Source organism: Diabrotica undecimpunctata, chromosome 8, assembly GCF_040954645.1.
Source record: "Diabrotica undecimpunctata isolate CICGRU chromosome 8, icDiaUnde3, whole genome shotgun sequence".
Taxonomy (NCBI): Eukaryota; Metazoa; Arthropoda; class Insecta; order Coleoptera; family Chrysomelidae; genus Diabrotica; species Diabrotica undecimpunctata.
This window is the reverse complement of record NC_092810.1, coordinates 59,200,611-59,217,573: the sequence shown is the minus strand read 5'-3', so window position 1 is coordinate 59,217,573 and position 16,963 is coordinate 59,200,611. Positions and strand designations below refer to the sequence as shown.

The following is a 16,963-nucleotide window of genomic DNA, read 5'->3' as shown; positions in this document are numbered from 1 at the left end:
AAAGAAGGAAATACGAAAAACCATTGTATATTAGCTTCTTACGTACCAAAAAAGAACAAAAACGTAATAATGTTATCAACATTGCATGACGATGATTCCATAGATCCTTCATACCAAGATCTGAAACCTGAGGTCATTACCTTTTACAACAGTACGAAGGGAGGTGTAGATGTCGTTGATCGGCTAAAATCAGAGTATTCTGTGAGCAGAATAAGTAACCGTTGGCCCCTTACTGTCTTTTGTACTCTGCTCAATATTGCCACTGTAAATATCCAGATAATTTTTAGAAGCAATACTAATGTTATTTTAAAACGAAGAGCTTTCATTACTGATTTAGCAAAACAACTTGCACTACCCCATGTAACTCGTCGAGCATCTATACCAAGGTTATCTACAAGTCTTCGTCAAAAAATACAGAACGTAGCTGGAATCAAACCTCAACCGGCACCGTCAACAGCAAATAATGAAAAACCAAGATGCCTTTACTGCCCAGTAAGAAAAAACCGCTTTACCCAACATCGTTGCAATATTTGCACAAGCCCAATTTGTAAAGAACACACGCAGAGAACAAGTTATACATGCACGGAATGCACAGATGACGATAATGATGAAAATTAAATCATTGTAAGTTTTTTGTTTACTTACCTTTTTAGCTTACTTATTCCCTTTTTGTGTTTTTTTAGGCAGTGAGACAGAATAACGTTAAGCAATTGTTCGCAGAGTCTAAGCGAAACAGGGAATACTTTGCTTACCAAAACTTACTTTTTCTTATCTTTTAACTTACCCTTTTCGGTTTTGTTGCCATAATTAGGTTAAGTTTGAATGTGTTAAATAATTTAGTTTCAGTTTTTGCTTATTAAAATGAGTTATTGGGAAACTAAAATTGTTTTATTGAAAAAACACTAATGTTAGATAAAATCTAACACGACAGTGATGCTGTAATAAAATTAACGACAGTGATGCTGGGTTAAGAACCGGCAAAATAACGCAAAAGATAGAAAACATAATACGTTGTGAAATAAAAAGAGATGAAAATAGTAGAGGTGAGAAATTATCAATAGAAACCTCTAATTTACACTACATTAGGACTATCGATAGTTTTCCACCTTTAGACGTTAGCTTATGAGCTAGTTGACTTCAGTCATAATATTACAAGTATGACGTCGAACATTAACATTTTTTAAATTTCGCATAAAGTAAAAACTGATTGAAGGCAATAAAGCAAATGTAAGTAAACAGTTTAATTAGTAGTAATTTGATAACTAATTCTGTGTTGATGAATACAGAATAACAAGCTATGATAATTCTGTATTGAGAAGAGTGTATGCGACGTCTCAAATCACAGTTTATTATTGATCAATACTTTAACTTTGGATAAAAACATACTCGTACTTAAACTGTTTTTACTTACATTACGTGATACGTATTACTATGACTAAAGTCAACCAGCTCATAAGCTAACGTCTAAAGGTGGGAAACTTTCGATAGATCTAATGTAATGTAAAGTAAATTATAGGTTTATATCGATAATTTCTCACCTCTACTACTTTCATCTCTTTTTATTTCACAACGTATTATGTTTTCTATCTTTTGCGTTATTTTGCCGGTTCTTAAGGCACTCATCCCTGTATAATTCTCAGTTTTTGGTATTAGGTACTTAGGGTATTGGATAGTAACGAACATAAAGTAACGAGTAGTTACTTTTAAATACAGTCAAGTTTATGACATTAACTTTGTTTTTTTTTGTGTTTTAATCATGTTTTAGCACATATAGGCGTATCAAATATAAACGTTTATTACAAAAACAGATTGACTCATGTGGGACATGCTAGATAGCTCAGTTAGTTAGAGCATAGAAACGGATCGCTTAAATCGTGGGTTCAAACTCCACGTGATGTCAGTTGTTTAGACATTTATTAATTTGGTGGGTCTTTATTATGGCTATGTTAATTCAAACTTAAAATGTACCTACTCTGTTACGTTGTTCTAAGATTTAAAGTAACGTTTAATAAATAGCTATAGGCTGTAGCATTTCAAATCACCCTGTATGTATTAAAACACCGAAATATTTTCAATCCTTTTGCATCGCCGAGATTAATAATATAAACATTTGTGGTCTGTATATAATAATTTTAATTGCATCCTTTGATCGTGAAACCGCTTAGTATTGCGAGTCAAATAAACATTTCCACTTACATTGGTGAGAAAGTTATGCGTGGAGGCCAAAGATTTTTAAAGATTATAAGATCACTCTGCAATAGACCGCGATACTATTCAGGTCATTGTTTAGTCCAGATTTTTTTAAATTCGTAATGGTTTTTCGTTTTTCGTTTTTGTCATGGAAATACAGTGTAAAGTCGTAGTAGGAGTTAAATGTGGAGTTTAAGTAAAGTTGGAATTGAAATCTTGAAGGGAAAAGATTCGGCGTGTGTAGTCTTAAAAGTCTTAAAAATCTTTTTGTCCTCGAGGATAACCCGAAGCCCGAATCAGTTCCAATTTCTCAACTATCGTCTATTTTTATGTTCCATAGTAAACCAATTTGTATCTTATTAGACACAGTTGTATGTGTTTTTGCAGTGACTTCGTCCAATTTAGATCCCAAACACTTTCTTAAAGTAGATGACTTTAAAATAATATTGCCAATATCGCTGAGTTGCGTACCTGGACATCTTTGTTGTAAGATAGTTCATTCGATTATATGAAATCAACTTTAACTTGAGAATATCCGTCAGAAAAAACTCATAGCAATGTGATCCGTCTTTAAAAAGACAACCACATGCCATGATCACAGTCAAATTCTCCTGTTGGTGATTCCATTGTAAATCAAAAGGAAAAAACCTAATAATACTATCCCGACATGGTAAGTATTGTTTTACATTTAGTTATATGTACATGTTACATTTTATATGTATGTTATTTAAAAAATATAAATGATATGTCTCAATACTATATATGATCTCGATATGTTACTGACTTACTAATAGTGGTATTTTCCTTTTATTAACCTCTTCTTTTAATATAGGTAACCAAATCCTACTGCATTCTGCCGAATAATTTGGGACACAATTGATCTTATTTAGTATAACTCAAATTCTCTATGTTTATTAAAAGATAGATGTTCACTTATTCTAACATTTAATAACCTTTATGTTTCACCTAAATAAAATTGATCGCATTCACAATGTATTTTATAAATACAATTCTTTGTTCTTTCTTGTTCATTGTTAGGTTTAGTTTTAGATAAAATAGATCTCCATGTGTTCGTTGTTTTGAATGCAGTTAAAATGTTTAATTTTTTTCCTATCTTTTTAAGTTTTTCTGATAATCTGTTTATGTATGGTATTGTTATTTTCCTCGTATTATTCCTTGTGTATGCTGTAGGATCTCGTGTTAAGTTGTTCTGTTCTATTCGGTCAATTGTTGAAGATTCCTTATTTATAAACGATAAAGGATAATCATTTTTTAATAAAACAGATGTTAACAAGTGTTTTGCCTCTAAGAACAAATTTTCATTAGAACAAGTAATTTTGATCTATCGTATAAGGATTTAATGATTATTTTTTTAATATTAATATTGTGATTTGATTTGTAATTTAAATATCTGTTGTCATAATGTGTTGGTTTTCTATACAACTGAGTCTCTTCTAAGAGTAGTGTGTTATTATATTCCTTTTCCATGGTAAATGTTATTGTCTTTTCTTTATCGTTTATATCATTCAGAAGTGTGTCCAACAACTCTGATTTATGAGGTCGTAATGAGAATACATCATCTACATATCTCCACCATACTGTGGGTTTTAAATTTTGATAAGTAAAAATATTTGTTTCAAAATCTTCCATAAATATATCGGCTAAAAATGGAGATAAACTATAGCCCATTGCTATATTCAAAATTTTGTTTATAGAATTCATTATTTCGTTAAAAATAGGTATTATCAGTACATAATGTCAATAACACCATTACAGCTGATATATTTAGTCTTGTTCTAGTTGCCAATATATCACCACTCTCTAAATTTGTCTTGATTATATTCAAATTCTTATCTAATGGCACATTTGCATATAACCTATTTATGTCAAAACTTAGTAAAATATTATTTGAATTAAATTCAGTGTTTGACAATCTATTTAAAAAATGTTGTGTATTTTTATATATGTGTCATTTTTATTTACAAATGGTTGTGTATTTAAAAAAAATGGACAGTTTCACAGACAAGAATTCATAGTACTACAAATATGTCTAAGTAGTATATTCGTTTTATAAACTTTTGGTAAACATAAAAAGGAAGAATCTTACTGTAATAAGGTGTAATTAATATTCTTTGATAATTTGTTAAATAATCTTTAAACTTGAGTAAAGTTCTATATATTCTGTTTTCCAAAGTCTTCGTTGGATCCTTTGTTAATTTTGTATAAGGTCCGTTTGTTATTAAATCTTTAATTTTTTTTATATTGAATTTTATCCATTATCACAGTTGCTTGTCTGCTGGTAGGATAATTATGGACTCGTCATTTTTTAAGGTTATAACCTAAAGTTCCTTCCTCTTTGCTTATGTTTTGTTTAATTTATTATAATAAAAAAATTTATTATCCTTGGAACAATCTGGTGAAAAAGTCGCTTTTGGATATATGCCTATTTGATTGCACAGCTACGATTTAATTTGTACAGTTACTTAATAAAAACATCAAATATCTATACCGATTTTACCTTCACGTTTAAATCAATTCTAAAATAACTTTAAAACTATTCAGGTGACACTATGTAAAACAGGATCACTGCCGTGTTATGGTACGGAACCAAGTTGTGGAATTCGATATGTAACACCCGCTACAACCACTTCAGGTCCTACAGTTTTTGGAGAGTATCCATGGCAAGCTTATCTATCAAATGGTACGAATATTAGATCGTTTGCCGGAAGTGGTGTACTGGTTAGTCCGTACTACGTATTGACAGCTGCACACAAAGTAAATTTTTAGTAAGTATGTAATACCTATAGATTTTAGAAAACAATACTGTTATCCGGTGAAATACGAAATTACCCAAATAGTTAAATCACTCGTTATATCTTTAAATAATTAGATTGGGACAACATATTAAAATATTGGGATATATATGAAGAGCTCGGGTAAAGATAATGGTAAGTCACATTTCTACAAATGTTCAGAAATTGAACTTAAAAGTTTACCGATTGATTGCTCTGTTGCAATGACAGTTGTCATATCAGTATTTTCACATATATACTTGTTAATCTTCTAACTAAGCTTATTTTAACTTCACCGCTGAAAACGAATTTTAAATTTACGAGTAAAACGATACTTTGAATAAAAACACTGTAGATACCATTTTTTACGTTTATTGAATTGCATATAGGATATAAAAATAAAACAAATATACTAAACAATGTTATTAGCAATAAACATAAGAAACAATAATAGAAATAAGAAAACATTACAGGGACTTTGCAAATAATGACCTGTAAAACTCGTGATGAACGTTGGGAATCCAATCCAAACACGAAAGTACATGTTCAAGTTTACTAGGTTCAATACCAAGCCGTGTAACATATTTCTTCTGAAGATCTCGAATAAAATGTTCTTGTAGGATCCCAGTTCTTCCTCTTTTTTGAATTGAGTATGAATTAAACGCACCATTGTATGTATCAGCGATTTCGATATGTTCAAAGTTCTCAGCAGAGAAGCGCATTCGCACAGCATTTCTAATACTACATGAATTAGCCGGTGTAGACTTGGGTTGTACAAAATAGTTTCTCATTTCAGACACTTTTACAAAATCTTCTTGATTCATCTTGTAAACGATGAATGGATTTTTCTTTTGGCATGTTCTTAGTATGTTTTCCCACTCAGCTGGAGAATATACATATTGACAATGAGTTCGTAAGTATTTTTAAAAGAGATAGCTATTAATGTATGTCTAATATTGTGCAACTGGAAGTGCTTAAGCAGACAGCTTCCAATCTCGTCTGCACTTTTAGCAACGGTTGACTCGTCTCACAAATAAAAGTATCCCTGTGAGGGGGATACAACGAGTATATACCCAGATTGTAAGGAAAAAGTTTATTTTTATAAAATATAGGACCAGTAGACAATTTGGGGATTGGAAGTGCTTGTTGAAGGTCAAATATTATTGCATATATTTCGTTGCTCTCTTGTGCTTTTTTTGTTGCATTTTTTATCGCGTCTCGTCCAGCTTTAGCCTTCCTGTGATGCAGTTATTGCTTCAATTTTAACGCTTGAATTTGTTCGTCATTTCTTTGTATTGTAGCCTCTTTCATACTAACATAGATTGAATCACATATGTGGCACGTGTTGGATTTAGGTGATTTAAATTTAATATTAAAATCGTCAGTAAATACTCTTCGAAACTTATTAGCAGATACACATTTTTGATTTTTCGATAGACATTCAATTTTGTAAACCTTATAGCACTTCCCTATTGTATAGTCCATTGTCATAAAATACGTGTTACAGTTGTCATTTCGGGAATAGTGACTCTCATATTTTGGAAGTCTTTCAATAAAGTCTTTAAGAAATAGGATGTTCTCATTGAAATTTTTTTTTGTAATTTGCATGACGTCCTCTTCCATCCATTTTCGGCGTTAGTAAACCTTGTTTGATGTTTTTAGCAATATTCTCGACTCTACCCCTGTTATGTTGTAGTCCATGAATATTTAGAAATGCTTTCTTACAAATTTAATACCTCGTGTTGCCTGTAGTTGTTATTAAATAATCGACTGAGTAAGTCCTTCGTGAAGCCGACTCCTTTGGTTTAGTACTGCGGGCCTTTGTTTTAATCTGCATGCATCCAAATAAATACGCATTGTGGGTATTAAAATTATTTATCTCCCAAAAATTCTGAAAAATACTTTTTCTTTCGTCTGCTGATACTACCTCAAAACATTTTCTTTTGCACAAACAACCTTCTCCCATAGATTTTTGTGGTATAACGTTTCCCTTTTCTCTTTTTTTACAAGTATATGATTGACCACTGTTCCGTTTGTTTTGTTGTCGCTGATCAATGTTACATCCTCGTTTCATTTTTCTTCCTTGAACAGGGATTTCCTTGTCAGGTTCACCAGATACTGCATTAGTATTGTGGTTGGGTAACGGTGTAGGCCATGTCTTACGATGTTTCTGCAAAAAAATTAAATTTGTACAAACAGAACCTTTTTAAGCGTAAAAAAATTTCGGGCCAATGCATTATAAATGCATTCATTTTTTCGAATCCTGAGAAAACTAATAAGTATTTTTGATAATTTAAACACATAATAAAAGATTACATTATTACCGAGGGTCAAAAGTCCCTTAGAATAAGCGAAAAGTTTTTTTTGAATGAGATATTTAAAATTAAAATTCACACTAAATTTGCAGAAGCGTTTATAGCTCAATATTTAGTTGCTGTTTCTGCTTAGTTTATTCAATTCTCTAGTTATTTTTAGTCTGCAAACGCGTTTATACCTGAATATTTAGTTTCTGTTTCTGCTTAGTTTATTCAATTGAAGTTTAGTCAAGTTGTTTTTAGTTAGTGGTTCTTAGTTAATATTTAGTTTAATTATTGTTTAACGAGACTACTATAGCCGATAAAATAGCAGCTGTGGTAATAATTAGTAAATGTAGAAATAATTTCTCCGTAATAATAATTTGTAGAAAGAGGTACTCCGATCGCCCTACATCGAGAGGTTATTTGGAAGCTTCTTCGGAAGTTTAAACAAACAGGTAGTGTTCAAGATGTCAAACGATCTGGTCGACCAACAATTAATGATGACAAAAAAATTAACATAGTTTCAGAAATGGTAGTGAACCCTACTTCTTCTACAGCCCAAGCTGCATATATCTATGGAATCAGTCAAAAGACAGTACACTGAGTGTTGGCTGAAAACAAATTTCATCCATACAAATTAAAAATTGTGCACCAACTTTCAGATCATGACCCCGACCGGAGACTAGAATTCTGTGAAAATATGTTCAATAAAATCAACCAACAGCCTGATTACATAAAAACAATTGGTTTTAGTGTCGAAAGTAATGTTCCTTTTATTGGAAATGTTAACACACACAATGTGATGTATTGGAGTGACAGGAAACCACTTATTAATACTTGAAATACTGGGGGATAATCCAGATGAATTCGGCAACTTGGAAATAACGTTTCAACAAGATAGTGCTCTTGCATAACATTATGGTGCAGTACCTAGATAAGGAATATCGTAGTAGATGGATTGGACGACGAGGTACGATAGAATGCCCAGCTAGGTCACCGGACCTCACAACATTAGATTTTTTTCTGTGGGGATACTTAAAATTTAAAGTTAACGCTACAGCACCCGAAAATATTGACATTTTGAAACAACGAATTATTGAAGAATGTAGGGCAATTTCCCCCGACACATTAGAACGAGTACGGCAAGAGTTTAGAAATATAATGAATTACTGTCAGGAAGTAGATGGAGCACATTTTGAACACTTACTATAAGAATTGGTTGTTAAATATTTATTAATTAAATGAGAAGCTATAATTTTAGTATTTATTTAATTTATTCATCAGAATAAGCTTAAACTCAAACAAAATTATTATGATTGAATAGGTATTTTTAATTCCCTTCAAACGAGGTATCCCTTGCCATAACGTTTCATTTAAAATTATCTGTCACAGTGGCGCTGTAACGTCATCTGTCAGTATTACGTCATCTGTTATGACTAGTTGAGAAGCCTCGTCTGTTTATTATTTTCTTCCAAATTTCACTATTATAACAATAACCGTTCAAAAGATAAGAGGGGGAGAACGGACTTTTGACTAGCAATGTATACCTATATATATATATATATATATATATATATATATATATATATATATATATATACATACATATATATATACATATATGTATATATATATATATATATATATATATATATATATATATATATATATATATATATATATATAATAAATTTCTTGGGTATATGTCAGAAAGGGAAGGTTACGAACGCTCGGAATTTTGAGGCTAAAGTAGGAACTATTATGAACTGCAGTTGGAATCTTGAGGTAATTTAGATGCTTCTGCTCTCGGCGAATAGGTGGCTCGAGCAACATTATTTCAATATTTACTAGAAATTATAATAATAAATTCCTAAAACTTAGTTATAGAACAATTTTTAAAAACTTCTACTAAATGTCTTTTTGAAGAGAAAGGAATGTTTTTTTTTGAAAAACAATGCCTGTACCTATACCCACGGAAAAACAGTTGTAAAGCAAAAAAGAAAAATCGCGTGTGGTCCTGTTTTTTTTTGCCTCGTTTTATTTTGAGTAGATTTTTGTAAAAAAAAATATTTTTAACTTTAAAAGTGACATTTCGATAAGAACATTAATTTTGAACAAGTTTTATGTAAATGTATCTACACGAAAACTCCATAGAATTTACCCAACTGCACCCTAGTGCATAGGGACAAATTCATCCCTTTCTCAAAGACGCCCCCTTTAAATGGCAGCATTCCGCGGTTTTTTCGCGGTTTATTTGGAGGTCCATTAACCATATGAAGCTTTAACCCCTTTAACGTTGTAGTTCCTTTTAGCCCTGTTTTGTTGGACATAATTAATAGCCTAATATTAAAATTATAATTAATAAAATCCTAAATGCTATTTTTCAGTTAATAGACTAATTATTATACAAAATATTTTTGAATGTTAAGTTAATAAACTACGTTCAGTGTGTAACAAAATTTTACACAGAATAACCTCACCTAAATTCCAAACAATTATAAAAGAATAACATCGCTATTGATTTTTTACAGTCCTAATATGAATCCACCACTTACGGTATATATGGGTGTTTGGAATATATCCAATCCGACAGAATATATCCAAAGCAGTAATGTTTCGAAAATAACAGTGAACGAAGATTTCAATTCTTCATTATTAAGAAACGATATTGCTGTTTTACGCCTGATTCAACCTATCGTATTTGGAATTTTTCCCAATATTAACACTATATGTCTTCCAGCGAAGGGTACATCTTTTATTAATGCAAAGGGGTAAGTCAACAAAATTTTAAATATCTATAATACAGAGAGTCGAAGTCTAAATATAAAGTTAACTAAAATAAAATCACCGAAATATGAATATTAAAATATGTATACTATATACAGGGTGATTGATTAGTGTAAGGAAGTCTGTTATAGTAAAAACTACAAAAAAAAGTTATTGACAAAAATTGTAGGCAGCTTTAAACTCCACATTTTAAAATTAGTTACAATCTTAGAGGGTGTTCCATAAGATGGTGGCAGACTAAACTTATGTTTTTTTAAATGGAACATCCTGTATTTTATTCTAAATTTGAAATCTGCTTCACTTCCACATCACAACAATGTAAAGTTTTATTATGTTATATCGGGTATTTAAAAAGTTATAATCAATATTACCTGAAAATCGTATTAAGTTTAACTCCCTGAATAATTAAAAAGGAGTATAAGAACATTAATCTATTACAACCATAGTTTTTTAATAGTTGCTAAGAATTATAAAACATATTTGTTTTTATAATATTCGTTAAATCAAATACAGGGTAAGACAAAATGCAAGTACATTATTTTCTTGGTAATTTTAAATAAAACACCCTGTATTTTATATCACTATCGAAAATTACTAATATTGTTTATTAATTCAGTACTAGCGGACCAACTCGACATCGAGTTTTTTAAATAAAATTTTTATTTTGCGAGAAAAATATACAGTATATACAATGACCGGAAGTAAAAATATTTTTATCAATAACTCAAAAACTATAAATGATAATTTCGTGAACTTACATTTTTTAACTCTACGTTGAATTCTCTATCGATTTGACTAATAAAAACGAAACCGGAAGTCGACCTTAAAACCGGAATGCAATTTTTAGTTCATCAAATGTCGACATGGATATCATTTAGCAGTTAATTTTGCATGCTGATCACGAATCCGGTGTCAGATTTGCTCTATCTTGACGTTGTATGCGCGTTTCGGGTCACTTCCGGTGTCGGATCGCAACCGGAAGTACATATTTAGATTCGTCTCGACGAGACCCTTCGATCCATATATACATTGTGGGGTCTAAAACTTAAAGTAAATTTTAACTTCCGGTCATCTCAAAACCGGAAGTGAATTTTTGTACCAAAAGTATATCTTGACAATCTCATACGTAATACTAATAATATTCCGAAAAAATATTTTAATTATCTAATATGGTTTTTGAGTAAAGTGGTGGACAAGAAAAGGGCTTAGCGTTTTAGTATATAAGATTGGGGTACACCGTATATTAGCAACAATTATTATTTAGTAATTCAGTAATTAATTCAATTTAAATTAGCAATAATGAATTTTACTACTGATGAAATGATAGATATGATTTGGATATTGGGGGAATGCAATAAAAATTCATTACTACGAGCTAGAATTTATCAAGTGAGTTCTATACTAAAGTTCTATACTAAAACCAAGGGAAGTCCTAATAATATTAACAGTTACCATAACACCTGGTTACAAAATTCCCATCCATTGTCACTCTGAAGGATGTATCAAGACACAAATATTTAAGGATAAACTTATATTCGCCGTCAGGCTCTGATTACATATCCATTAGATCTACCTAAAATATGTAAATCGGCTAATGGCAATTTATTTCTTAGATATACAGGGTGTTTCAAAAAAAGGTAACTCCGTCCCTAGGATAGGTAAAAAAATGAAAAATAATTGGGGTTTGCTTAGTAAAAAATTTTTGTAACGCCATCTGTTTTCAAGATACAGGGCGTTGAAGAAAAAAAAATTCACATTTCACAAACGCATTTTTTACGATTTTGCCAAAACTACTGGCAACATTGTAATGAAATTTTATACGAATATGTTTTGGAAGCTGATACATCCCATGAATTTGTTTTTATATCTGATTCTCATAGAGGGCGCTAGTTACACGGATCGTACTAAGTATTAGTCAATATAACTTTTTTAAGAGTATAATTATTAATCAAAATTTCAAGTAAACTTAAACATCATTCAGTTTTACACGAAAAAAGTACTCTTAGTAAAACTCGATACTGTGTACCGTTTTCGGAATATTTTAATTTGAAAATTATGAAGTTATAATTGATGCTGGTATAAAATAGTTAGTAATTAAACAAAACTCACAAGAAGAAAATTAAATTAATGACTAAGAAAATAAAATAAAATTCAATTACAGTAAGTGTTCAAAATGCCCTCCGTTTTCGCGAATACACAAGTCTATTCTTTTTTCTAAAGATTCCATTAACCTTCTAAACGGTAGGGGATCAGCTATGATGTCATTAAATTGACGTTGAATTCTTTCTTCCAATTCTTGGCGTGAATTTACCTCTGTAGCATAGGTCATGCGATTTTAACCCTTTGAACTACGCAGTTTGGTCGTATATTAAGGAAAAAGTCTACAGTCGCTTTGTCCAGATGGGCTTTCCCCAATTTAGTGTCGGCTGTCAAAATGTACTCCGAAGTATTTAACATTACTTTTTTTGGGTATTATGGTATTGTTTATGCGCACAAATGGTACACTCTCTTTTCGTAAAGTTAATGTTATATGTGCTGATTTGCTGCTATTTACTTTAACTCGCCACAGTTTTAACCATTTCTCTAGTTCATTTAAATGAATTTGTGAATTTTGACAGGCTATAACAGGAACCGAGCTAGAAGCCATTATCACAGTATCATCTGCATAGGTAGCAATTGTGCTGTTTACTCTTGTGGAAATATCTGCCGTATAGAGTAAGTATAAAGTTGGTCCCAATATACTCCCCTGCGGTACTCCCGATAGAATTGGAGATATGTTTGATACTGCTTCATTGTATCTTACCTGAAAATATCGATTGGTAAGATAGGATCTCAGAAGTACATACAGAGAATGAGGAAAGTGAGTTTTTATTTTAGATAGCAGCCCCTCATGCCATACTTTATCAAATGCTTGTGAGACATCCAAAAAGGCTGCAGTGCAGTATTCTTTCTTTTCAAGTGCATCTCTTGCTACTTTGGCAACTCTATGTACCTGCTCAATTGTTCCATGTTGTTGCCTGAATCCAAACTGATAATCAGGTATTAACTTTTGTCTGTCGATTATCGAATTCATTCTTTGAAGGAGTATCCTCTCAAATATCTTAGAGATAATGGGAAGCAAACTGATTGGACGATAGGATGATAGTTCGTGTGGATCTTTATTTGGTTTCGGTATTAAAATAATTTGTGAAATTTGTTTTCCATTGAAATGGAACATAGCCTAACTTTAGTATAGCGTTAAATATGTACATAACCACAAATATGTACGAAATCCTTCTTCGGGTAAATTTCTGCATATTTTTCCCGATATTAAATCATACCCTGGAGTTTTTTTAGTATTGAGATGTTTAACTATCTCTTTAATTTCATTAATTTTGATATTTTCTATAGGAGGTGACATCTGGTAGGGTGCATCTAAGTTCTTGTGAATAAATTCTTCTTCTTCCTTAGAGATAGTTCTGGAGTGAGGTTGAAAAACTTGGCTGAGATAATTAGCGAATGCTTGTGCTTTATCTTCATCGGCCTTGGCCCAATCACCATCTTTATTTCTAATGGGACCATCATGCTTAATCTTATGTTTAAGTTTCTTAGAGAGTTTCCAAAAAGAGTGATTTGTGTCATCCGTCGCAGTGAGACTTTCAAGAAATTTATTGATGCATTGATCTTTGTATTTGTGTAATTCTCGTTTAAGCAAACGAGTAGCCCTATTCAGTTCAGTTTTGTTCTCAGGAGATCTAGAAGTTTGCCACCGTTTTCTTAGTTTTCTCTTTTCGTTGATTAAGATTTTTATATGATGTGGATATGGTTCACAGTTATTACTCTGATTTAGATTTGGAGTTGTTCTCCAAGCTGCCTGTTGAATGATTGATGTAAAGTGATGAACTGCTTCCTCAATATTTTCGTAATCATCAACAAAAGGTTTAGAAATTCCATCATCTCAACAAAAACATATCCAGGTGCATATATATAAGGGATTGTTTATTTCAATCGGACTTCATGCTGCATCTTCGAATAATTCATGCATATATTCTTTCCATCTTTGTAATTTATCTTCAATGGTAGTCAATATCTGGCCTTCAATGCCTACAACTATGCCTGTATTGCATTGTTTTTGGGTATTCTATACCTCTTTAATAGCTGTGGTAATAGCTGTCTTCATTTCGTTCCACTGTTCTTCTATTTCTCTAGTAGTGTCTACAACTATTTTCGCAAAATTCTTATTAATATCTGTTTTTACTTTTATTCTGGACATCATTTTCTTTTAGTAGTCTCTCTTGGGTCTCATTTTCTTATGAATTATTTGGAGTCGTATGTTGATATTTGCAACCAATATACACTGAGAAGACATCTGCGCCTGGATATGTTTTTGTTGAGGTGATAGAATTTCTATCACCTTAGCTTATTAAAGTATACTGTTACAAGCAAGTAGGTTTAAAAGGGCTCTCTAGGAAAAATTGTGAATTTGGGTATGTACACTTTATATTTAAATTAAAAATCTGGCAGACGCTATACCTATAGATGCAAAGAAGAGTTGGAGACGAAGGCGGTTCAGAAATATAATTTAATTCATATAATTAAGAGAAAAATTTAAAATTCTTAAATTATTGTTTAAAGTTAAAGTAAAAGTTTTTTAGTATTATCAACTTTAACATATTAACTTTTTATATTGTAAGTAACGTTTTTGTGCCAAACAGTAATTACGGTTCGCTACAATAAAGCTGACCACACACTAAAATCGACGGCAAAGTGGCGTTGGTGATTAAATAAATATCGTTTTAATTTTCGGCTGTAAGAAAACTCGGAAAACGGGACTTACAACAAAAAGTAACTCGGTAGAAGTGACCCACATATAAACACCGATAAGGGTCGGAGATTCGACGGGTTGACTGGTCGACGACTCTTTTCGCGGTGTAGGACAAGGAATGAGATAAACAGCGAAATAACAAGAAAGTCCAATGAAAATATCGTAAGAATGGACAGAAATTTTGCAAAAAACGAAAAAGAGAAAGGCAAAGACGTCAACATTAGTTACAACAAGGTGTTAGTAAACCAAGAAGAATGGAGATGGAACAAAATAAAAAAGAAAGTGGAAAAACATCCAAGAGGAATATTGATAACGACCAAAGCAACGAAAAGGATCTGACAATGACGACCTGGGCGACGAATAGGAATACCGATAGGAAAAAGCACGATGCAAAAGTAAATAAGGATGAAAATAGGAAGAAGATTAAAGATATACCGCAGAAAAAAGGAGAGATAAAGATGGGAACATGGAACGTAAGAAGCATCAATGGAAAAGAGGTAGAACTTGTAGAAGAAATGATCAGATAAAAAATAGAAATATTAGGAATAACGGAAACGAAAGTGAAAGGAAGAGGTTTTAAGAAGATACGTAAAGGATATTGGTTATTTTGGGTAGGAGCTGATGCAAAGGAGAGAGCAAAAGAAGGCGTAGCGATAATAATTGCACCGAATAGACTACAGTACGTTATAGAAGAAACATATGTTAAACAGAGAATATTATCGCTGAAAATGAAACTGATAGACGAGGAAATATGGACAATAATAACAGCCTACAGAGTAAATGAAGATGCAAAAAAGGAAGAGAAGGATAAATTTTTCAAAGAGGACAATGGGGAAGAAAATATAATTGTAATGGGAGATCTAAACGGTAGAGTCGGAACTAATAACAATTGAATTGAGGAATCCATGGGAAAAGAAGCAGAAGAAATACTAAATAAAAATGCTGAAAGAATAATAGAAATATGTATAGAGAATCAACTGGTTATAACAAATACAAAATTTAAACATAAACAAGTACACAAATACACGAGAGTACAAGAAAGCAGAAATGAAAAATCAATCATAGATTACTTTTTCGTAAGTAGCAACAAATGAAAAAGAGTACAAGACACGAAAGTTAAAAGAGGCTCAGAGATTGGCAGTAATCATCATCTAGTAATAATGAGAATGAGAACAGCAAAAGAAAATAAAGAAAAGAAGAGAAAGGTAGTAAATGAAAAAGTAAAAAGCTACAAATTAAAAGAAGAAAGATATAAGAAGATATTCCAAAAAAATTAGACAATATTTTGAAAGGTAGGGCAAAAACTACAAGTATAGAAGAAAGGTGGGAAAATTTTAAGACCAACTTAATCATAGCTGCTGAGAAAACTTGCGGGAAGACAAAAATAACAAATAATAGCATGAGGAGAACTGAATGGTGGACATACGAAATACGAAGGAAAGTAAAGAACAAAAAGAAAAATGGAAGAGATATCTAAGTACAAAGCGCCCTGAAGATTATGAGGTATATAAAGAAAAAAAAAAGAGGTTAAAATAGCTGTGAAAGCAGAAAAAGAAAGGCATGGGAAAAGTTTGGACTAAAAATGACAAATAATTATAGAGAAAATCAAAAACTCTTCTATGGCGCATTAAAACAGCTCAGACAAAAGAAAGACTACATGATGCCGAATATAAAAGACAAGAATGGAAAGGTAATAACAGAAGAAAACCAAATAATATAAAGATGGAGAGAACATTTCAAAGAGCTAACTCATACAGACGTAGACAACATAGTGGAGATACAAGAAATAACGAAGAACAAAAAGTAGAACCCATAACAACAGAGGAACTAGAAAAAGCAATTGAAAGAGTTAAATTAGGCAAAGCACCAGGCAAGGATCATATCACCCCGGAAATGATAAAATTCATGGGAATAGAAGGAGTGGACAGCATAACTAATGAATGATATCATAAAGAGAGCAAAAATACCACAGGACTGGAAGAAAGACATTATACTACCAATACACAAAAAGGGCGACAAGAGAAACTGTAATAATTACCGAGGTATTACTATATCAAGTATTCCTGGGAAGGTATTCGCAAGAATAATAGAAA

General features: G+C 31.6%; 1 protein-coding gene across 2 annotated transcripts in view; it reads left to right on the top strand.

Moving 5' to 3' along the window:
• The window catches only part of LOC140448420 (inactive CLIP domain-containing serine protease A3-like), an 86,919-nt gene that overhangs the window by 51,897 nt on the left and 18,059 nt on the right, over positions 1-16,963 (top strand). Inside the window, exons 3-4 of one of the 2 annotated variants that reach the window (XM_072541503.1) lie at positions 4,753-4,976; positions 9,811-10,050. In XM_072541503.1, coding sequence (XP_072397604.1) covers positions 4,753-4,976; positions 9,811-10,050 — 464 coding nt within the window. The remainder of the gene's footprint in view (positions 1-4,752; positions 4,977-9,810; positions 10,051-16,963) is intronic. The other variant, XM_072541504.1, reaches the window with a different exon arrangement.